The following is a 26664-nucleotide window of genomic DNA, read 5'->3' as shown; positions in this document are numbered from 1 at the left end:
CTAACAATAATATATATTTTAATTCATGCGCATAATGATCTCTATCTTTGTTAATTCATGAGTCATCATGAAAGTCTGTCATTAATCAAACGCTCTTTTGTCACTTATGAAAGTGACAGGAACAATTTTGACAGTTGTGGCGCTTATGTGATTTACTCGATAGTTTTTCATTATCTATACAATTTTAAAGTAGCTAAAGCTCAAAGAAATGTCTTAATCTATAAAACAACTTTCGGTCAATAGTATTATTTTTAGAAACAGTATTTGTGGGGCTGATAATCTTTCAATGGCCTATTTATAACATATGCCATTCAAAAAAAGGGATTTTAATGAACACCCTTTTATTGAGATATTCTAGTTTTTATTTCTAACAATAATAATTAGTTGCTCGTTAATGGGTACCACCTTAGGCCAGATCGTTGAGATTTGACGGTAAGTTTGTTAAGATTTTACTGTCAATTGCAACGTCGACAGCACAATCAACATTAACACTAAAACGTTGTAATAAATACGCGTTAGTTTATGCGAAAAACGGTTCTATCATCGACGTTAACCTAGAAAAGATGAACTATAATCTTCAATCGTAAGAACAATCTTTAATTGCAAACAAAATGCTATTTCTTTCAAAATGTTATAACGTGTAAGCATAAATTATGATGACGTAAGGGTTTCTTACTGCGATGACGTCACGCCATCATAAAACTGTTGAGTGTCGATACTTGCCGCTTTGGATTATCCCAACACTCACAAATCTGAAATAGTATTTATCATTAGAACATAGATAAAGAGTTGTATAAATATAAATTGAAACGCCAAACTAAATTTTCCTGTAATCATTCTCGCGAATATGATTACTTAAAAAACTTGTGTCGAGCAATTATCATAAAATGAAAATTATCACAACTTACAGGGTTGTGTATTCATATAAATATAGTAATAGAGAGTTTTGTATTTCTATTAGCTAAGAACTATTTATTCTAAACGATTAAGCTCCCATGTTTACGTTAACAGGTTTATCTAAAACGTTGCGACATTGTACACCATTTATGTCTGTGTTATTTGGCCATGCATCGCCAGTGCCATTGTTGCTTTAAAATAATTAGGAATTTTACTTATTGAAGCGCATCCAACGATTGTTAGTATAAACAGGAAGGTTGTGGACATCTCAAAGCCAGTTTCGCTTTCGACAAGGATGGATTCCATCGAGTGAAATTGTTACACTGCGAATTAACTGGTGCAGATTTGTTAGAGCTAATTCCTAAGAAGTGCACTACGTTCAAGGAAATCAATGCATTTGAATGCAATTCTGGTTGCGATAGTGGCAGGTATGTTAAAAGTTTCAGCAACATTTACACGATATACTACATCCTCTGCCGCATTTTTTACAATTGTAACAAACTTAAAATAAAGCAACCTCGTTATTTTTAAAGAGACCGTCAACCGCGATTGACGAAAAAAGAAAAGTTCCATTTTTTTTTACAATTATAAGTTTATATTGATTTTCATATCACGACTGGTATATTACATAACTTGAAAATAGTTTATATTTTAATTATATTGGGTAAAATAATTTCGCGATGTGAAATCGAAAGTACATCGCGAAAAAAGGTGACATAATGATACACACACTATAAATACCGAAAATAGATTGATCATTTTATATATAAAATATATACAATTCACTCCGCATGCACAATTTGCACTCCTGAGTTTACCACGTGACGATTATGATTTATCTACTTGCGTTATTTATAGTTAACTGGTAGTTACCTGGTACCTGTACCCAGTAAAATGTATTACCGAATATACTGAAAATATGAAAACTTTACAACTTTTTTCAAGTAATGTAATTTAAAAGTCGTGATATTTTAATCAATATAAACTAATAATTGTAAAAAGATACGGTATTTTAAAACTTTTCTTTTTTGATCAATCGCGGTTGACGGTCCCTTTAAACATTTATATCCTACATGTTAATAAAAAAAGTTGTATATAATAATTGTTGATAAAATAAAAGATAAATACCCACGTTTGCAGATAAACGTGCGAATTTATTAAACAAACAAAAAACATGTCGGTATTTATGGTTTGTTAATTTGTATAATGTACAAATGTAAATTATGTTTAATAACTGTGCATAAATTCTTTCAAATAACGATACTAGAATAAGCTTCTTGTCTTATATTATGTGTGCCAATGAACCTTAGGAAGCTTCTGCTTCTGATTTTTGATTTTCATGATATAACATATGCATCCGTATTCCTTATTTGCTGTTAGACACAAGTGCGATACATCTAGTTAAGAAATAGTTAAGATATATAGAATTGAAACCATTTCCAGCTCCAGTCGTTTCGAGAGGTGTTGATATATAATATATGTAACTGTAGTTATTTGTAACCCAATAAACAATAGTGTACCAATTATTAGCTTAACATTAAATAACGTATTCCACGGGTTTATATATTGTGTGTTTTTAAACTACTTCGACCTCATATGTGTGGTCACTATGCGAATATTAATGATCCACGCATTCTAATAGCGTAAAAGCTGCGTGCACTTAAACATTACTTGCTTTTCAAATAAGGTACATTGTTAACAAGGATGTCAAACTTCAAGTTAGCATACATTTTGCAATTTATTGCAATTTAAATAAAATGAAAAAACATCGAATGAGCTTAATTGCCGGTACAATACAAATTGTTAATAATAGAATATATAATGGATGTCTATGCGCATTTCGCAAAGTAAATTGTACGCCTTATGTGACTCCTTTATAAGTATTGTATACCATCAATTATATTTCTTCTAATAGTCTTGGTTATTATTTCATGAATTAATTCTCAGTCTATAACGACACGCAACTTATTTTTTATATAAAAAGTAATATTAGTGTGTGGTTTATAGCAGCAAATAATGGGAGAAGCCCTGATATCAGGATTTCAAAATATTTCAAAAATATTTTTTTTAAGGATTTTGAGTAAAATGCATGTGGCGCAGCGCCATACAACAAACTTTTTACAATGAAATAATTTCTGCATCATAAACCAACATTTAATGACAACTGGTTGTATTTTAAGGACAAATTAATGTTTACGTCATTTAAATTTGGCATTTATTTTGCATTTTAACACATAAGCTTTAAAGTGTTGAACAATACCATTTGCATCATGAAATCGGCGTTGTTGTTTTTTTAGTTATTTTTGTGTGTTGACATCACGGAAAAGCATGCGTATTTTTGCGGGAAAAGGTTAAAATATTTCTTATATACGACAGGCGAATTATGTAAATAGCAATTATTTACGTCTTAATGTTTGTTATTGCGGTAAAAACACACGATTTTTCAGTCCGTTGCTTGTTTTCAAACCAATCGCCTTTGGTTTAATTATTTTAATCGAAAGACACATCTGTACTTAATTGCCACAAAAAAAATCAACATTTAGCTGGAAATTATTTCTCAATTATGCTGATGCTGTGCTTTAAATAGTAACACAGATGTCCTACGAGAAAAGTGACTATAGCCAAACTTAGACTGTATATAACACAATTAGAATTCGGAAACCTTCAAAACAGGATAAATAAAAAAGCAATGATGTACAATTTGACATATTTCAAAGAACTTGTTATATGTATTAGAAGTCATATAAAAGAGAGATGAAAGTACAAAACATTAAAAGAGGAATTCTCGTGACCATCCGATTGTCTTGTATTTAAGGTAGCGCACCTCTAATGGGCACATATCCAAATATAATCTAATTAATTATTTTCTTATTCAGCATCATTTCACTGAACTACATGCAAATTTGTAGGTAGGCTTTCCATGCTTTTTAAAAAAATATACCGATTTTTTCAAAACCACCCCCACGCTCGGCTTTTGTCCAGTTTATTTTCACCCCTGGGGTATATAAAAGTTCCATAATTCATTCAAATTTCCAAATATGGGCATGCAGTTGGTGTGTACAGATGCTGTAAAGGTGTTTAAAGTTTAAACAAGATGAAATAAGTATTCTTTTACAGACATTTATTTTTTACAATTTTTTATCTATGGAAGAGCGCCATGAAATGTAAGTGATTTCAGCCAAGTAAAAATTGGGTCGGTTAAAAACAAAGTGTCATAAATTTCAAAATAGTATCATTTAAGTCATATTTTAAACTTAGTTTTTTATAGAAACACTATATACAGCAAAAATACTAAGAAATAGACAGATTTACCGTTTACTTTTTGAAATAAAAATAAAAATGCAACATGCATGGTTCGTATTTTCAACAGTAAATCACCCAATTTCGCCATAACGTTGTTTTAATTTTAATAATTGAAGAATGTGCATAAAAATTGCAACATATTTAACAATAAATATAGCTTATATGCCATATTAAATCAAATTACGTTAGAAAATAAATAAAACGCGTCGCAAAAAAGTATACGTCGTCGGCAGGATTCGAACCTGCGCGGGAATATCCCAAAAGATTTCTAGTCTATCGCCTAAACCACTAGGCTACGGCACCTAATAGTAGGCTTTTCAACCTTCGAAGAAATCGCGGGAAATCATTAGAGGTGCGCTACCTTAATGCAAATGATCAATTGCCTAAAAAGTTCAGGGAAAAAAAAACAACACATGATGAGAACATGACGCGTAATGAGAACATTTTGGCTATGCCATATTCAGCGAACGTAGTCTGGTCAGAAGCTACGATGTAGGCTATAACCTCACGCGAAGGGCCTTGGTCTCATAAGCGAACACGGTAGCTTTTGACCAGAATGCGCAGGTTGGTCTGGCGCTAGGTTTGCAGTATATGGCTTACGACACATTTTCGCATTACGCGATCCATATGATTTAAATCATAAACTTGAAATTTATGTGGTAGACACAAACTTAATTTGGTGAATAAAGCGTGCATTTGCATTTATAATAGCTGTTTAAAAAATGATATTTGGACATTTTGTGTAATTAACCCATGATGTTTATAATATTATTTTAATATACTAACGAAAACAAATAGGGCCCTATGACATAAAAGTGATCAGCCAGACAGCCAATAAATATAAATGAACCGAAGCCGGAGATATCTGGATTTTTCCGAATTTTCCCAATATCATTAGATGTCGATTTCAGTAGTCTTGATATGCAAACCTATCCAGGTCCTTTAAGACCATATTCTTTGAAAAGATCATTAAAGCCACACACCTTGAAATGAAGTACATGACATGGTAAATAAAGTATAAATTAGAAACATATTTTACCTCCTATGCCAATTAGAATATATCTGGTGATTACAAGGTAGAAATCAGTATGTTTTGCTCTTTAAAACTTAAAAATAATCGCGTTTGTCGAAATGGATGTATAATTATATTAATCCTACTTTCGGTTTTAAAATTAAAAAAAAATTAAATAACTTGCTAACTTAGCTATAGATTTAATGACAATTTCGTAAAATTTCAAATTTCATCTATATGTATTGATTAACATATATTTCATGTCAAGGTGTGTGGCTTTAAAATGTTAAAACGCTCATTTACTATTTGCATTCACAGTTCAAAAGCTATGACCAAAGCTTTAATCATTGAAAATTCTATTTCTTAAATGTGTTTCATACCATGTCCGTTATTTGTTTAGCAATCGGGCACTGTCTTGTGTTTAAATTTCGAAGTTTATAAGGCCCTTCCTCGACTGAGGCCGCATTACATGTATGAGTGGGCCCGAAGTGGGTCCCATCACTTATGTATCTTATTGGCTCATGAAAGTTCGGACGAATTTAAAATTATATATATTTTTTTTTGTTATACATATTTAACTTTGGTGAATGGTCAAATTGATTCCTATCCTTTTATTGTTTCTGGAGGGGCATTTTCCTATACGTATCGTTACCACAAAAAGTTAATGTGGTCAAAGGTATAACTGATGTGGAATGAATACTGTGACAATGATAGGCATGTTAAACCACAATTGTTGATATACTAATATATGCTGTTAAAAGCCACATAAATCATAATGCGAATGAAGAAATGCCTACTATAAAATGCCATGTTGCCGGGACTTTTTTTTAGGTGGAAGCATGTTTTAACTTAACTATTTGAAGCTATAAGCGATCGTTGAAACATTATTTAATTTATCTATGGTCAATGTTCTTGGTCCGTGTGTTTCATATAAAAATGAAGCTTCAACGCAATAATCAAGAGAAACATTCTTGATATCCTCCCGTAAACCTTAACCTATTTATGCCTAGCGTCTAGAAAAAAGGGATTGGCAAATAGCATAGACCAAGATGAGACGCCTCATGATGCGTCATCTCATCAGGGTCTGCGCTGTTTGCTTGAAGGAATTACTGTAAGAAATATTCTAAATAAAGAAATAAGTAAACTAGAAATCCCTAATTTTGGAAAAAAATGGTCCAATTAAGATGGATGGGAGAGTCCATTAGGCATAAATGGGTTAATAAAAGCGGATTGCGAAATCAATACGGAGCCATACACAAAACGAATACAATAATATATAACAAACCTACAACTGAGGTAATTGCCTGAAAAACATGAGTTGCATTTTGCATGATGTGTGGACGTTAGTTCATTAAGTGTTTGAAAATGGTTTTCATATGTACCCGCATGACAATTTAAGAATTGTTCAAAGAAATTGAATACGGTTCAGACGAATATAGTTAAATAATTGAAGTCTATATATTTATTCTCTGTGTTTGCGTAACGTGTTATAGTGAAGATGTCAAAGAATTTTCGTCTGTTTTGAATAACGTATGTTAATAAATTAGCACGTGGTCAATAACAAAATGACCCTGCATTCTAATTGTGCGAATCCTGAACGCTGAAGACCGTTATATTGATATGTAAACAAATCAATTTGTCACCAAGTCCAAGCCATTTATAATTCTCTTTCTGACATGATACAACAATTGTATAACAGTTGTGTTGTTTTTTCCTTAGTTAACTATTTCAATCTTTCCCCTTTTCTTTGGTTTAACAATCAAATGCTCGATATATCGTTGTCTGGATATGTTAATATAAATCGTTTCAATGGCTCTACGCTTTGTCGGTAAGCGGAAATATCCGACTTCTATTTATATAAAAAATTATTTACAACATTAATTATTACAATGTGATTTTTGTATATAAGATTAAAGAAAAAAACGAACGTGACGTAGTTGTTTTACTTAATGATATCATTTCTTGCCGCCTTATGGTCGCATTATAATATATTTAATGGCCCATTTAGTCTATTGGTAGATAGCCTTAATTACTAAATCATCCTCCATATTACGTTTATGTTTTATATCTATTATCAGTTTGATCACCGTATAAATAGTTTTACGCCCACTTTATTATAATACCATCTGCAAACGTTTATCTTACCATTAATATGTGTGTCATTTATGTGATTTGTTTTTCAAATGATTATCTTCTGCAATTTAAATCATTTTTGACACTGCCTTATGTTAACAATAAAAAAAGTTTGTCGCCACTGATGGCACTGTGTCATTGTGACGTTGATAGATAACGACCAAAACACTTTCACATGCCGAACAACTTTGATATATTGATTATATAAATGACTGATGTGATTCTTCCATATCGTTGACGTCATCATATGTTGATAGGTAAACTAGCGTAGTTTAAATACCTAAGAGCTTTGATATTCCGAATACCGATATGCACATAATAACTCCGTATCAAATTATGATAAATTATTTATATCCAATTAATATTTCAAATTTGCCGTAATTGTAAACTGTGTTGGAGTTTTTTTGTTTTGGGGTTAGGAGTAAATAGGTCTTAGGTCTATGTCATTGTAACTTACAACAGAAAAAAAATCCGCTAAAAACGTTGGTTGGAATAAAGGAACTGTGTACAATGTAGCATATATACATCTAGCTGTATAGTCTTATGGGGCCAGTTGAGCCTATGTAAATGCCACTATTAAGATATATAGCTAATATTATGTTAGTTTTTGGATAAAGATCAAGTTTATCATGCGAGGCTTAGAACCGATGTAGCGCGAGGCTTGCCGAGCGCTAATAAGGTTCGAGCCGAGCATGATAAACTTGATCTTTATCCAAAACTCACATAATATTCCATTTATCCTATTATTTCCTCCCTATTTTCCATTAATAATTATTAATTATCGCATTTTTTGACGATTTTGTTTCCCGTAGTTGACAAAAACAGATTCTCCAATTTTTGGAACAATCCAAATCTGATCTAAAAATAGCGATAGTATAAAGCTAAAGTTTATACGATCGTTGTTATACTATCGGTTTTCATCTGGTAATAGGATAAAAAAGGTTTCCGCTCACTAACCTGAGTTTGATTGTATGTGTTTTGCTGCAAGTAGTTACATGCACGGCTTGGTAATACATTACGGGCTAATCGGGTCAAAGTCAAGGTCATGTAAACCAAAATATAATATACATGTAGTTTTAAGTTCACTTGCATTTAGACCTAGCGTTATTATTGCATTTGGGAGAGAGTCGATTCAATGCCCAGGTCTCTTTAACTCTAATGGTAATTTGAAACGAGATACAGGGATACCAAGCTTCGGATTTCACTTGTATTTTAAACGAAGTAAAGTATTCATCTAAACGTTCGGAACATGGTTTCGTGGTAGTGTCATATATCAAATGATATGTATGAAAAAGTTTCTCGTATTAATAATTATTGATCTGTATGAAGTAGTCATGTTTTCGTGTTAACTTTGCATTAGTGAGTGAGTGCGTTTGAATGGCGATCAGCTCACGTTTTAAATAAGGACAAAACAAATCTGTCATTTTTGACATTATTTATAAGAAATGATAGTTTGCTCGTGTAAAAGTCCTACATGTCACATTTTACTTTGATTTAAATGTGAAGTGAATATGAACAGACATAAGTAGTACTCATTAATCGATGCGTTTTATTAGGTGACTAAATACTTCATTGAGGTCGCCGTGGCGTAGAGGATATGGTGTCCCCCTAGCGATCTGGAGGTCATGGATTTGATCCCCACTGTAGGAGCTTTCTTTAGATCTCCCCCATAGACACCATGAAAACGGACTCGAGAGTGTTTCATATAAGCATTAGGCTTGTTATGCAATCGGGCTTAAATAAATATGTTTAAAAAATACTTCCTCCACTAGAGGGCAATTAATTACATTAATTATAATAATTAAAATGAACTAAAACATAATTAATAACGTGGTGTTATCTTACCTGAGTAAAACACCATCATGTGCGCATTTGTCAATCAACAATGTATTAACTGCAATAATATACCAATAGCATATGTAATTCACATTTGGGGTTATTAGACCAGCTTATGTTTTTTTCCGAATTCTGACAAAGGCATGCGAATCAACAAACTTGGCCAACAGGGATTATATGATAAAAAATAAGTGAAGAAGCATCATTTGTGTAAACAAATGTTTTGTCATTGTTACTAACATCAACTATCCAGATATAAATATTTATAAAATAAAAACAGACACACACTATAAACAGATTTTCCTAAAGTTACTTTGCAGATGTAATTTTTGTGAAAGGTTGTGTGCACCTGTTGAAACTTGTTAATATTATATTGCTTGTTGCAGTGACTGCTGTCAGATCGGACCACCCAATGCCTGCTGCAAATGATAAGGCCTACCATGTCGGAGGCTCCAAGCTTCCAGTTGGGGTTGATGTGTCGCAATTAGGACCAACATTAACAAAGAAGGGCAGCCGCCAAAATAGACCAGTGGGCGGAAATAACACAGTTAGTGGCGTCATTTATGTCATCGAAAATGGGCCGACCACGAAGGGGCCCAACCCATCTGTTAAAGATCCGGCACAAAACTACCAGCAAAACAAACAGTATATAACGTCATTCTTAACACAGGTCGCACAATCAAAGCCACAACAGAACCTGAATACATTGGCAGCGTTAAATACTATCAAGAGCTCGAGCTCCTACTCACAAGCAAAGTACGAATCTTCTAACAGCGACACCAACAATCAGTATATGTCTGGAGGAAACGTCGCACAAACAGGACAGTACAACTTCAAAAATGACAAAGTGTTTACGCAAGATAGCTCCAAATATGGGACGAAAAAACCAAACGACAGCAAAAAAGATGAAAAGAAAACATCCGGGCCTGTGGATCCAACTAAGCCCGATCTAAAAACACACGATAGTACTAAAGATGGGCCGAACCGATCAGGACTAGGGGTTCAAACAGCAACAATAACTATACCATACGAGAACAAAAACAATATACCAAAACCACCAGCAGAACCATTAACACCAATAACGAAGACAACTGATTACACAAATGACAACGGACTAAAGCAATATGGACCAGTTGATCCAACAACACAAAAAACGAAAACATACGATAACAACAACAATGCGCTAAAGCGAGATGTGAAAGTTGATATAAAAATAACATCAGTGACGGGAACATACGATAGCAAAAACAATGGTCCAAAGCCATATGGACCAGTAGATGCATCAGGGTCTTTATCTAAACCACCAACTGATAAAAACATCAACGGACCGACGTCATATGGACCAGTAGATCCAACAGGGCCAATACCAAAATACGACAACAACAACAATGGTGGAGTAGATGACATTAAGAATTATCAAAAATCGTATGGATACAATAAACAAAGCAGCAACACTTTTGAGAAGACCAATTCACTGGTAGATCCAATTCAGACATATACAAAAGTAAATGGTTATAAGGATCAAATAAATAATAATAGACAGAATCTATATAAATACTTATATCAAACGTTCATCAAAGCATACGGTACCGACAACAAAAACACCAACAGTGTTAACTCATACGATCAAGTAAGTACTGATAATCGAGGATATGAGAAAACAGTATACGGCGAAAACCAAAATAAAGACAGCCAGAAGTCATATGGACAAGTAGATCCCTTTAAGCCCGACCATACTAAGAACGATAACAACAATAGTGGAAAAAAGCCCAATGGACCAGTAGATCCAAGAAAACCCGATACGACAACGGACCTAAATAAAAACTATGGACAGAGTTCATACGGAAATGTAGATAATATAAAGTCAATCATCACAACGTCCGATATTAATAGTTTTGGACAGACGCAATATGGGCCAGTGGATCCGGTAAAGCCTTACGCCAAAACATACGATAACAACAACAACGGACAAAAGCAATATGGACCAGTACATCCTCAAAACACCGACCCAACAAACTACGATAACAACAACAATGGGCAAAGGCCACATGGACGAGAAGATTCTTCAAAGCTCGACCAAAAAACGAACGATAGCAATAACAAAGGACAGAAGCCATATGGACCAGTAGATCCTCTGAAACCCGACACAAACAAGTACGATAAAAACAATAATAGACAGAGTTCATATGGAACAGTAGATCAAATAAAGTCCGTCCTAACAACGTACGATAACAACAACAATGGGAAGAAGGCATATGGACCAGTAGATACAATAAAGCCCGACACTAAAACGTACGATAACAACAATAATGGACAGAGTTCATATAGAACAGTTGATCAAATAAAGTCCGTCCTAAAAACGTACGATAACAACAACAATGGGAAGAAGGCATATGGACCAGTAGATCCTTTAAAGCCCGACCAAAAAACGTACGATAACAACATTGGGCAGAAGCCGTATGGACCAGTAGATCCTGTAAAGCCAGACCAAAAAACGTACGATAACAACAATAACGGACAGAGTTCATATGGAACAGTAGATCAAATCAAGTCCGTCCTAATAACGTACGATAACAAAAACAATGCACAGAAGCCGTATGGACCTGTAGATCCTGTAAAACCCGACCCAACAAAATACGATAACAACAATGGCCAAAGTTCATATGGAACTCTAGATCTTATAAAGTCAGCATTATCAACGTACACTATGGACAGTTACGGACAAAAGCCATATGGGCCTGTCAATCCTGTAAACACCGACTCTAAAACGTACGATAACAACAACAATGGACAAAAATCATATGGGACAGTGGATCACATGAAGCCAAATCCAACTAAAGACGATAACAACGGACAGAAGCCATATGGCCCGGTTGATCCTGTTAAGCCCGACTCACAAACGTACGATAACAACAACAATGGACAGAGTTCATATGGAACAGTAGATCATTTAACATCGGTTCTCACTACGTACAATAGGAACAGTTATGGAAAGACGCAATATGGACCAATGGATCCTGTCAAGCCTGTTACAAAAACGTACGATAACAACAACAATGGACTAAAGCCATATGGACCAGTAGATCCTATTAAGCCCAACCCTACAAACTACGATGACAACAACGGAGGCAAGAAGCCATATGGACCAGTTTATCCAAGTAAACCCGATCAAACAACGTACGATAACAGCAAGAAGTCATATGAAACAGTTGATCAAACAAAATCCGTCCTGTCAACGTATGATATGAACAGTTATGAACAGAAGCCATATGGACCAGTAGAGCCTCACAAGCCCGATACAACAACGTACGATAACAACAACAACGGAAAGAATTCATATAAACCAGTAGAACCTGTAAAGCTTGACCCAAAAACGTATGATAACAACAACAATGGACAGAAGCCATATGGACCAGTAGATCCTATTAAGCCCGACACTAAAACGTACGATTACAACAATAATGGAATAAAATCCTATGAAACAGTAGATTTGATAAAGTCCGCACTTACAACGTACGATAACAACAACAATGGACAGAAACCATATGGGCCGGTAGATCCAGTAAAGCCCGATTCTACAACGTACGATAACAAGAACAATGGACAGAAGCCATATGGACCAGTAGATCCTGTAAAGCCCGACACTAAAACGTACGAAAACAACAAAAATGGAAGAAAATCCTATGAAACAGTAGATTATAAAAAGTCCGTCCTAACAACGTACGACAACAACAACAACGGACAGAAGCCATATGGACCAGTAGATCCAACTAAACCTGATCCAGCGACGTACGATAACAACAACAATGGGCAGAAGCCATATGGGCCGGTTGATCCAGTAAAGCCCGATTCTACAACTTACGATAACAATAACAATGGACAGAAGCCATATGGGCCAGTAGATCCTGTAAAGCCCGACACTAAAACGTACGATAACAACAACAATGACAGAAAATCCTATGAAACAGTAGATTATATAAAGTCCGCCCCAAAAACGTACGATAACAATAACAATGGGCAGAAGCCATATGGACCAGTAGATCCAAGTAAACCTAATCCAACTACGTACGATAACAACAAGATTGGACAGAAGCCATACGGACCAGTAGATCCAATAAAGCCCGACACTAAAACGTACGATAACAACAACAATGGAAGAAAATCCTATGAAACAGTAGATGATAAAAAGTCCGTCCTAACAACGTACGATAACAACAACAATGGACAGAAGCCAAATGGGCCGGTCGATCCTGTAAAGCCTGATTCTACAACTTACGATAACAACAAAAATGGACAGAAGCTATATGGGCCAGTAGATCCTGTAAAGCCTGACACTAAAACGTACGATAACAACAACAACGGAAAAAAATCTTATGAAACTGTTGATTATAAAAAGTCCGTCCTAACAACGTACGACAACAACAACAATGGAGAGAAGCCATATGGACCAGTAGATCCAAGTAAACCTGATCCAACAACGTACGATAACAATAACAATGGGCAGAAGCCATATGGGCCGGTTGATTCTGTAAAGCCCGATTCTACAACTTACGATAACAACAACCATGGTCAAAAGCCATATGGGCCAGTAGATCCTGTAAAGCCCGACACTAAAACGTACGATAACAACAACAATGATATAAAATCCTATCAAACTGTAGATTATATAAAGTCCGCCCTAAACACGTACGATTACAACAACAATGGGCAGAAGCCATATGGGCCAGTAGATCCAAGTAAACCCAATCCAACAACGTATGATAACAACAAGATTGGACAGAAGACATACGGACCAGTAGATCCAATAAAGCCCGACACTAAAATGTACGATAACAACAACAATGGAAGAAAATCCTATGAAACAGTAGATAATAAAAAGTACGTCCTAACAACGTACGATAACATCAACAATGGACAGAAGCCATATGGGCCGGTAGATCCAGTAAAGCCCGATTCTACAACTTACGATAACAAAAATGGACAGAAGCCATATGGGCCGGTAGATCCTGTAAAGCCCGATTCTAAAACTTACGATAACAACAAAAATGGACAGCAGCCATATGGACCAGTAGATCCTGTAAAGCTCGACACTAAAACGTACGATAACAACAACAGCGGAAGAAAATCTTATGAAACAGTAGATTATAAAAAGTCCGTCCTAACAACGTACAACAACAATGGAGAGAAGCCATATGGCCCGGTAGATCCAAGTAAACCTGATCCAACAACGTACGATAACAACAACAATTGGCAGAAGCCATATGTGCCGGTTGATCCAGTAAAGCCCGATTCTACAACTTACGTTAACAACAACTATGGACAGAAGCCACATGGGCCAGTAGATCCTGTAAAGCCCGACACTAAAACGTACGATAACAACAACAATGACAGAACATCCTATGAAACTGTAGATTATATAAAGTCCGCCATAAAAACGTACGATAACAACAACAATGGGCAGAAGCCATATGGACCAGTAGATCCAAGTAAACCCAATCCAACAATTAACGATAACAACAAGATTGGACAGAAGCCATACGGACCAGTAGATCCAATAAAGCCCGACACTAAAACGTACGATAACAACAACAATGGAAGAAAATCCTATGAAACAGTAGATGATAAAAAGTCCGTCCTAACAACGTTCGATAACATCAACAATGGACAGAAGCCATATGGGCCGGTAGATGCAGTAAAGCCCGATTCTACAACTTACGATAACAAAAATGGACTGAAGCCATATGGGCCGGTAGATCCTGTAAAGCCCGATTCTAAAACTTACGATAACAACAAAAATGGACAGCAGCCATATGGACCAGTAGATCCTGTAAAGCCCGACACTAAAACGTACGATAACAACAACAGCGGAAGAAAATCTTATGAAACAGTAGGTTATAAAAAGTCCGTCCTAACAACGTACAGCAACAACAACAATGGAGAGAAGCCATATGGCCCAGTAGATCCAAGTAAACCTGATCCAACAACGAACGATAACAACAACAATGGGCAGAAGCCATATGGGCCGGTTGATCCAGTAAAGCCCGATTCTACAATTTACGATAACAACAACTATGGACAGAAGCCATATGGGACAGTAGATCCTGTAAAGCCCGACACTAAAATGTACGATATCAACAACAATGAAAGAAAATCCTATGAAACAGTAAATTACATAAAGGCCGACCTAAAAACGTACGATAACAACAACAATGGGCAGAAGCCATATGGACCAGTAGATCCAAGAAAACCCAATCCAACTTCTTACGATAACAACAAGATCGGACAGAAGACATACGAATCAGTAGATCCAATTAAGCCCGACACTAAAACGTACGATAACAATAACAATGGACGAAAATCCTATGAAACAGTAGATTTGATAAAGTCCGTTTTAACAACGTACGATAGCAACAACAATGGACAGAAGCCATATGGGCCTGTATATCCAGTAAAGTCCGATTCTACAACTTACGATAACAAAAATGGACAGAAGCCATACTGGCCAGTAGATCCTGTAAAGCCCGACACTAAAACGTACGATGACAACAACAACGGAAGAAAATCCTATGAAACAGTAGATTATGTAAAGTCCGTCCTAACAACGTATGACAACAACAACCATGGACAGAAGCCAACTGGACCAGTAGATTCAAGTAAACCGGATCCAATAACGTACGATAACAACAACAATGGGCCGAAGCCATATAGGCCGGTTGATCCAGTAAAGCCCGAGTCTACAACTTATGATAACAACAACTATGGACAGAAGCAATATGGGCCAGTAGATCCAAGTAAACCCCATCCAACTACGTACGATAACAACAGGATTGGACAGAAGCCATACGGACCAGTAGATCCAATAATGCCCGACACTAAAACGTACGATATCAACAATGGACAAAAGCCATATGGGCCGTTTGATCCAGTAAAGCCCGATGTTACAACTTACGATAACAACAACTATGGACAGAAGCCATATGGGCCAGTAGATCCTGTAAAGCCCGACATTAAAACGTACGATAACAACAACAATAAAAGAAAATCCTTTGAAACAGTAGATTATATAAAGTCCGCCCAAACAACGTACGATAGCAACAACAATGGGCAGAAGCCATATGGACCAGTTGATCCAAGTAAACCCCATCCAACTACGTACGATAACAACAAGATTGGACAGAAGCCATATGGACCAGTAGATCCTGTTAAGCCAGACTCTAAAGCGTACGATAACAACAACGTTGGCATGAAGCCATATGGACCAGTAGATACAGATAAAGCAGGTCAAACAACGTACGATAACAACAAGAAGTCGTATGAAACAGTTGATCGAATAAAATCCGACCTGTCAACGTATGATATGAATAGTTATGTACAAATGCCATATGGAACAGTAAAGCCTGGCAAGCCTGATCCAACAACGTACGATAACAACAACAATGGACAAAAGCCATATGGACCAGTTGATCCTGTAAAACCCGACACTAAAACGTACGATAACAACAATGGACAGAAGCCCTATGGACCAGTAGATCCTGTACAGCCCGACACTAAAACGTACGATAACAACAACAATGGACAGAAGACATATCAACAATTAGATCCTGTAAAGCCCGACACTAAAACGTACGATAACAACAACAATGGACATAATCCATATGGACCAATATATCATGTAAAGCCCGACATTAATACGTACGATAACAACAAAAGTGGACAGAAGCCATATGGACCAGTAGATCCTGTAAAACCCGACATTAAAACGTACGATAACAACAACAATGGAAGAAAATCCTATGAAAAAGTAGATTATATAAAGTCCGTCCTAACAACGAACGATAACAACAACAATGGACAGAGGCCATATGGACTAGTAGATCCAAGTAAACCCGATCATGCAACGTATGATAACAATAACGGTGGCAAGAATCCATATGAACCAGTTGATACAAGTAAACCCGACCTAACAACGTACGATAACAACAACAATGGACAGAAGCCATATGCACAAGCAGAACAAGCATTAAGGCGAGAAATAGATCCGCCATTTGGGTCAGAGCATATCACGTCTTCTTCATATGGTCAAACGGAACATAAACCTATTGTATCAAATACTCTCGGACACGGTGACCCTATTGCTCGCCTAAAGAGTGGATCTAGACACTCAAAAACTGAACCGTCATATGTCGGTGGAAAACAAACAGGGCATCAAACTCTCGGTGCATATGACAATTTTAAGCCACATGTACCTTACCATGACCTAACATCCACAAACAAGCTTGGCGACACTAAAGAGTCTGTTCCGGCCCAAACATACGTAAGCCAATCTAAGACAGGGGATCGTGCATACGCCACTCAAACAAAAAGCGGTTCGAGACATGTCAATACAGATGATCATTATCAGATTAATAATTTCATTAACAATTATGGAACAAATCAGTACGAACCTCGAGAGAAACACCTGCCTACTCATATCGTTCACAATGTTCTTGAAACAAAACCTAGACCGGTCCCCAAAACATCAAAAGCCTTTACCAAAGCCGACGGTCAGTTCCATATAAACAGACAAAAAGGACTAGAGACAGGCAGCACGGCCCAAAGCTCAACTAAAATACAACTCCCCCCTGTATACAACAAACCACTGGTACCAGCGTCTCCTTCCGGTGCTAATCGAAAGGTCCATGTACCTTTGGTTTCAACAAGACAGCTATGCGAGGCGAAATGCCTTGAGTTACCTTCTCATCCTGTGTGCTCAGTGAATGACCACTACTACGAAAACGAGTGTTTGCAACTATGCAGGTAAGAACTTTGAATCGAGTGTTTTGTCTGCTTAATATAAAATTGAAATGTTCATAACATTAAATGCTAAAAGAGTGCTTTTCAAATGACGTATAATACATATAGGATCTGGCACGAGTTGTCATATCATACCATATTTTATTAAACGAGTTCATGAATTTAGTACGTAAGCGAGCCTTTGGCGAGATTACTAACGAATTTCCTGGCCGAGTTTAATAAAATATGGTATGAAATGACAACGAGTGTCAGATCTTTTTATCACATGCTTTTAAATGAGCAAATTAAATAAATATTTTCGCAAACATTATGAGAAATCCCGAATGTTGTTTACATTTCATGACGTCATTTGACGTTGCAACGTCATTTCAGCAAAATAACAAAATGCGATGGGTTAATCCAACGAAAATAAGCAAATGAAAACGCTTTAAAATACATAAAAATATTCGTAATGGTTATATTACATGAGAAACAGGGTATGGCATGTCATACATGATAGTATTAATCGCGACTTTTTCAATAGGAATGTCAATAAAATGGTGGCTTCCTCTTCATTGTTTACAAATCAGAAACAACATTTATTTATAAATTTATTAAAAATGTGTTACACTATTTTTTTAAGATAAAAGCATTTCAATTTCAGCGGTGAAGCGACGGCATGCGATGGCCAGTGTCCTTGTGCTCCAGAAAGCGTGCAAGCACAACAACCGACGTTGCTGCACGTTCCATCCACCGATTACGCCGCCCCTGGTATCGACATTCCGCCACCTCCTCCGGTATTAGTTTTACTGGCAAGTGGCGCCAAGGAGCAATATGTACAATCTGCTGATAGCTCTAACGGAGTGGCGAGCGGTTATGCAAAATCTGCTGATAACTCTAATGTCGGGACGAGCGCTTATGCACAATCTGCTGATAGCTCAAACGGAGGGACGAGCGGTTATGCACAATCTTCTGATAGCTCTAATGGCGTGGCGAGCGGTTATGCACAATCTGCTGATAGCTCTAATGGCGTGGAGAGCGGTTATGCACAATCTGCTGATAGCTCTAACGGAGGGACGAGCGCTTATGCACAATCTGCTGATAGCTCTAATGGCGTGGCGAGCGATTATGCACAATCTGCTGATAGCTCCAACGGCGGGTCGAGCGGTCACGCACAATCTGCTGATAGCTCTAATGGCGTGGCGAGCGGTTATGCACAATCTGCTGATAGCTCTAACGGCGGGTCGAGCGGTCATGCACAATCTGCTGATAGCTCTAATGGCGTGGCGAGCGGTTATGCACAATCTGCTGATAGCTCCAACGGCGGGACGAGCGTTGTTGACATAGCGTTATCCGCTGGCACAATATACAAACCGGATGGGAAGTCAGGATCCGACAACGATGGAAATGATGGCGATTCTTAAACACTCTGTGTAGGTAGTAGAATAAGAATCAACATTGAGAGAACACTACTTTGTTAGGTTTTAAAATCTTAAAAATTAGCAACTTTCTAATAAGTATAGGCTTTCATTTTTATATTAAATTGCCATATAAATTGTATTCGTCATGCCAACATTTTATTAGCAATATGTTCGTCAAATGACAGGGTTAAAAAGGGAAATGATGACTAATGCATAAATGAAATACCATGTTCTTAATAATTAAAAATATTGATATAATTATTAAAAACTCGTGTGTATGTAGCACAAATATTGTGTTGATTCTGTGAAGGAAATCGCGCACAATCGGAATTATTTTAACGATGGCTAACTTTTTCATTTATATAATTTATATGCAGATTAAGTGTTTTATTATGTTCAACAAAAGGCATTGTTCCGGTGTGACGCCCAATTAATGAGTAATAAACCTGACATTTAAAGTTTAATGCAGTTTAAAATTAACTATAAAAACTTACACTTATGTAAATTACATTGTTGTCTACTGTGAATGACCAATCAAGAATTACGAGTTAACATTTATTTCTGTATTTTCTTAGTACGGACGTGTTCGGTATATATTTTTTTGCGCATGCTAGTGTTTTGTTTTTTTCAATTTAGGTTCCCGACCAACATTTACACCTTTTTTGAGTATTCGAATTGTGTTCAAACAGCATTCAATATGATTCAGTGGAGATTCATACTATTCCAAATTAATGATCTAATAAATCAATGATTTATGAATCAAAAAATATTCTTTACGCATTTAAGTAAGATCGGGTATATATAAAAGCTTTAATTTTTCCCATTTTCATTTATAATCAGAATTCCGTGCGCGTTTTCATTCTTTAGAGACTATTGAAGCGTTAAAGTGTCTTCTTGACCCGTAAAAGCTGCGTGTAATAGAACTCAATGTAGGTTGCTATCGACAACAAATGTGTTGTTTGGTGCAACGTCGCCCTAGTAATGCGAGGCCTTTCCCCCAAATCTATTAATTACGTAATGATCATGCGAATAAATCGGGTCACACTAATCTATCTATTGAAATAAAAATTTCACCTTTAAAATGAGTTCATGTTTTTACTAAATATCTACACGTCTGCAAGCGTAGTGTAGTGTCGCCAACGAATCGTAATGATAACATTTCAGCCTAATACCATCCTTGCAATAACATATAATTAAAGTGTGTTTTAATACATATGATTAAATCAGCCGTTAAACTATAAACCACACAAATTAATGCCTTCCAAATGACAGGGTGTTCATAAACAAAAGTGACCCTCTCTAAGTTAAAGTTCTGCGTTACCGTGAATGGGTACAGCGAAAATTCGAAACTTTATAATTACTCACATTATTGGTATAACAGATTATGTAAGGATGACGGTCTTAAGTTAAGTCTTGTCTAATTATGTCATCCAGCCCATGCTGGGGGCATATTGTTTTTGCCCTGTCTGTTTGTTGGTTTGTTGGTTTGTTTGCGTCAAACTTTAACATTGGCCATAACTTTTGCAATATTGAAGATAGCAACTTGATATTTGACATGCCTGTGTATCTCATGGAGCTGCACATTTTGAGTGGTGAAAGGTCAAGGTCATCCTTCAAGGTCCAATGTCAAATATATAATGTTTTATTTAATTTCAGATGTGAATGACGCGTCGGCTGGGTGGAAAGACCTTGCGATTTAAACTCTGCACAGACAGGCTCTACATGCCATAGCATAGCACAAAGAGTGACCTATTCAATAGTTGAATGATTACATAATGGTATTAGTGTTCCTTAATGTGGTTAATGGAGAGTAGTGTAGACTTTTGTAGAGTAGTATTAAGTATTAAACATGTTCATAAGTTTTATTGAACTTAAGAATATTTGCATAATTCTAAATTGGACTTCTTACTGTGTGCAAAATAACATTTTATTTTTTATAAGCCAAAACATCTGATTTATTTTGGCAGATCGAATGAATGGTTTTGCGAACGATACATCTGTCTCAAATTGCATTTGTAATAAATGGGATTTCATTTTGTTGTGTATTTTGTTTCCTATTAACGCAAATAAGTATACCTGCGTCTGTGACGAACTTAATTAAACTTTCGTTTCACCATTCAACTATGTAGAGCGATCAGAGCTAAATCGTCCGAATAGTGTTATCGTTATAAGCAAGGTTTGCCATTAGGCCCTTTGTGATTGTGAAGAAAGATATATTTCCAACGCAGATGTATCACTGTTATATAAACATCAATAAATCATGATTTGTATTATGTATCAAACAAGTATAAAGGTAAGGCGTATTATTTTAATCGTTGTCCGAAGTCACATGCGTTAGTGAGGGCGTCACTAGTGCTGACATTTCATGAAAAGGCGGAATACTGTCGTTCGCATTGTGGAATATATTAAAGGGGCCTTTTCACAGATTTTGGCATATTTTGAAGTTTGCCATTAAATGCTTTATATTGATAAATGTAAACATTGGATCTTAAAAGTTCCAGAAAAAAATCAAGAATAAAATTTTAAAAAGTAAAAAAAAAGTAGCCGGTACCAGGGCTCGAACACGTGACCCCCGGAGCCCTGGAGTTAGTCTGAGGTAAAAACGCATGAGCCCTCTCGGCTATTCCGCCGGATATACACGGATTTAGTATTTTATACCTTATATAACCAATCTTCGTAGTTTCGTAAATTTAAACGACAACAACAGAACTCTCCAAGTTATTCAATCGTTTCGCGTTGCAACGCTTTATAATTTTTAGGTTTTCATATCGTCAAAAGATACATATAATGGCTATATATTGGACTATGGTAAATGTTCAGTAATACTGTTTCCTCACAAATATCATAACTAAACGAAAATTTGTGAATCTGAAACAACTTTTTTCAATTTTGTCAATTTACCAAACCGTGAAAAGATCCTTTTAAATGTGATAATCACTGTTCTTCGAATTAATTACTTTATACACTGGTTGTTTATAAAACGCACTGATAATATATTGAAGCGAAAGTTTTTCAGCGAGTGATCGAGCGTGATGTTCTTCTGGCAGAAAAGTGCTCTAATTGGAAGTATGGTTTGTTTAAATTTGTCGACGAAAAACTATGTTTGTATTATGCTAAAAACGCAAGATTATCAATACATACGCATATTTATATAGATAAATTAGTTCGGCGTATTTAAAATCGAATAGCTTCACCAGTTTATTGCATTCTGTTTACTCTTCTGATCAGTTTGTGTGACATACAATACAATGCTTCTGCATATTTAGTTTGATAGCTTTTCTTTGGTTTGTTAAAAAGTAAAAGGAAATGAAGTGTTTTTCACATAAACCAGACATGAAAGAAGCATATCGTGACGCAAAGTGATTTAAACGCGAAAAAACACTCATAAATTACAGTAAAAGTATGACAAGGGAGCTCATATTATTGAAAGTTAGTTTTGTAAAGAAAAAGTAAAACAAGAATCATAAAAAAGTTATAGAAGCGTGTATATACGACTATTTTGTATCTCAAAACACATAAAACGTTTATGAATAAAAGTCTATAATACAAGCTCAAAAGAACTAGTACCAGAAAGTACATGATATAGCATTTTTATTCAACTGCAAACAATGTGCAAATAAGAAACCTTCTCCTTCGTATATACAATATACACGTATATTGGTAGTCTTCGCAGATTAGTTCATACGACACGCAGACACAAATTTGGTTCTGGAACAAATACGAGTAAATGTGTCGGTATCGGCTTGGCATTGGTACTTTTACATTTAATTGAATAATACATATCTTATTGATGGCATAATTTTGAGATTATATTATTTTATATTTCATTATGTTATTTCATTTTCATTAGTTATTTCAAGATTGAGAGCGTAACATGTTCATTTTTAAATCACGTATGGCCGCTTTTAGTATATTCATTACGAGCAATACATGTACGTTAAGTACACAAAATACCTGAAGTACGTTATTTTAATAAATAGTAAATAAAACCAACCAGCGTTGCTGCAAATATTCAATCATATTTGTAAGTGATGGACAGTGTAAGCCTCCTTATACGATCGACGCTAGAATTCTATAACAGCAACAACTTCGACGACTTAAATCCGTTCCGATGGAATAAACTGATACACCTTTAAAAAAGGTGTGTGAAACGCACTTTGATTTATTTACGAGTGCATTTAATCATATTTAAAAAGTTATATTTGTTTGTATAATCTGTATAACTGTTATAAAAACAAATTCCTTCCAAATGCATTTAAGTGCATATAATTCTGATATAATCTTTTTTTTACATTTAATGTAGTTATTACACAGAAAATACAATGTGTTCTTGTTTAAGAGATAATATAAATTTATCATCAACAATTTTGTTCTGCAAAACAAATTAATTTTGACGGAATAATAAGGCATTAGAGGAGAAATGGTGAAAAGGTCAAAAGGTATTTATATATTCCACAATGATCACATCAAAATGTCGCTTTAACTTCACTGATTCATCTTAAGTTCGCTATGCTTCTACCTTCTTACAATGGGAAATAACTGAAAGCAGCTTTTGTCGATAAGTACAATCGGGTTTGTTTCTCGTTTCTATCGTATTACAGGATCACAACAACCAATGTGCTTTTAGTTGATATACACGATACAATATGCAACCAAATACGTTTTAAGAAAACACGTAAATGCACTCACTGTTCGGGTTTCAAAAGAGCATTTTACCTTATGAAACATTCCGCAACATGTTTGTTTTAAAACAGTTTATATTAAGTTTCAATTGGAAGTGAAATTCTAATATAAACATCAATTTCAGAACCATATCGCATATGCATTTAGAATATCTTGTTCGTGCACCACTCAAACTGTCAAACGACGCATTCATATATCGATATTCTTTTGCAATCATAGTGGCGCATTAGTGTCATATTTCGTTGAAATACTTTATATTGGAATCAGGTTCAACAGAAGTTAATGTGCAAATAATTACAACATAGAGCACGCAACGCTAAGGGAATAAAAGGTACCTTACATGGCAATGTCACATTCATCGTTCCGATTTCCTGGTAATTTAAAAACATTGACTTACGAAAACAACCAATCATATTTTCTAGATTAATTAATGATGGAACTTATTGATTAACTTCTTGGTAATATACTGTATCTCTGATGACAACACGCATATATCTTTATATGATGCATATTTTACTCGTAAATTATCATCCTAAAATTCTAAGCAAATGTTTTAAAGCTTCAGCGACTTATTGCACTATGGTATTTATATTCTTACACGTAACACTGGAAGTCGATTTAACATAATAATGTCCATTTACATTAAAAAAAATCTTTAAAGACAGTTTAAGCAACTATTGTGTGGGTTTGTTTTCAGCATGCACTTCATGTATTTGTAGTAAAAGTATTATCAAATCGAACTTGGTGTTGTAGCAACATTAATGTCATTTCGATCTTCAAACTACAAACAGAATCCGATGAAAAATATAGCCGTTTTTTTTCATATACAACTGACTGAAGATACGAATCAAAAGAAGTGAACACAAACATATGCTGCAATATCAACCAGGAAACCTACAGAACAAACCATCATTATGTTCCAATTATTAACAAAAAATCAATCTTAGTTATTTCGAAAATGCGCAGCATCTACCACAATGTCTTTAGTGTTTATACGTGTGTGGTAATACGCTTTGCATTTATACAATAACTCGCTCTTCAGTGAGAGAACAAGCCTATTATAATATATCATTTTTTTTTTATAAAGTGACAACCGTGAAATTACGCATTACCATAAATTATGAACTCCTAAATTTATTAGGTTCGTGACAAACTTAATGATTCTATTTCCAGTGTTTTAGTACCATAAACTATCATTCAAACAGAGGCACGTGTCAATTATAAAACATTGAACGTCGTTTGTTGACTTTTCTAAGCCATGGAAAAAAACGTTGCATCGTTTTTGTGTGAGCATTTTGTTCATATCTTAAACCATATTCCGTATATGCTTACAGTTCATTATGAATATCTTTGTAATAACTGCTTAACATGATCGAGTTTATGGTATTACGTTGTATTATAATATATTATTAAACGTGTAGTTGTATTTACATTGTTTTTTATTCAATATAATATCGTGTGCGTTTATGTTTTTTAATATAATAATGCGTTAACAATTATATATTGTCCATATATAAGCATATATTCAAACCTTACCAAAACATTATAACATAACACAGCACACGGCACACTATATTTGATTTCTGATGATGCTAAATTTACCCGAATTGATGTATATAAGCTCAATAATCAAACGAATTGATTACGTTATAATAATTTGTACTAGTTCAAGCAGCTTGACATTAGAATTATATGATTGTTAACTTGAATTAACATGTGTGTAATATGAGTGTTTGCTCTCTGCAAAGGGCGAGGTTTGACTTTCATTCAACAGCCAAATCATCCAATTTTGTTTATTGGCCGGGAGTTCCGATGCGTGTTTATTCTGACATATTCATAAATAACTAAATGCAAGGGTCATGGCACTTACGAATAAGAATCATCTTTTATTTTATGGATAATGATCCATAGACAAACAAAAATAATAAGGTTCATGTTACGCATTCCATTCTATATTACTAAATAAGCTTAAACAATACAATATTTTGTAAAAGAAAGCCTGATAAGCCAGAGGTAGCACTTTAGATAACATAAAGGTTCTATTTTTGAAACCCATTGAAGATATTTGGCATGTATTTTTCTTGATTAACTTAGCATTTAATATCATTTTAAATCTTTACGTTGTGTCAGTGAAAACATTTAATGATATCTTTCAAAATGTGTGTTAACACCTACTTTAACAATAATAGTCTGCTAACAAAATTGCAAAAATGTCTTGGATTTTTTTAATTATGTATACTTTCGCTGCATTATGTACATCTAGCATGGGCTGTTTACAAACGTCACCTGTAAAACATGAGCCTAGGCACACAGTTATACATTTGAACGGTAGAATCAAGAGTTGGGTAATTTATTTTATTTGCTCGAGAAAAGTGTTATAGGCGGGGTTAGCCCAAAGGGGCTCTGATACCAAATCCAGCGTCTGAATACAATGGAATTGCTACTATTGTGAAAACGTTTTATTTATAACAGCCGCGTTTGTCACACAATCATTATGTTCTGTTTTCATAACCTTTGTCTGGTCATTTTCATCGTCTACGACGTTATTAATATGACGGTTCATAGTGTATAAATGTCATCTCGCTGTTTTGTCTAATAGGCAGTTTT

The 26664-nt window shown here is 35.2% G+C and overlaps 1 protein-coding gene across 1 annotated transcript; it reads left to right on the top strand.

Annotated features, from left to right (window-relative positions):
• Positions 1-1187: 1187 nt before the first annotated feature.
• On the top strand, positions 1188-21411 carry LOC127878234 (putative uncharacterized protein DDB_G0282133). The gene is made up of 4 exons (XM_052424755.1): positions 1188-1325; positions 9568-17977; positions 18618-19386; positions 21031-21411. Exons 1-3 carry the CDS (start codon positions 1289-1291, stop codon positions 19375-19377), a joined length of 9207 nt encoding a protein of 3068 aa, XP_052280715.1. The 5' UTR covers positions 1188-1288; the 3' UTR covers positions 19378-19386; positions 21031-21411.
• Positions 21412-26664: the final 5253 nt, after the last annotated feature.

Source organism: Dreissena polymorpha, chromosome 4 (genome assembly GCF_020536995.1).
Source record: "Dreissena polymorpha isolate Duluth1 chromosome 4, UMN_Dpol_1.0, whole genome shotgun sequence".
Taxonomy (NCBI): Eukaryota; Metazoa; Mollusca; class Bivalvia; order Myida; family Dreissenidae; genus Dreissena; species Dreissena polymorpha.
This window is presented reverse-complemented; position numbering and strand designations above follow the sequence as displayed.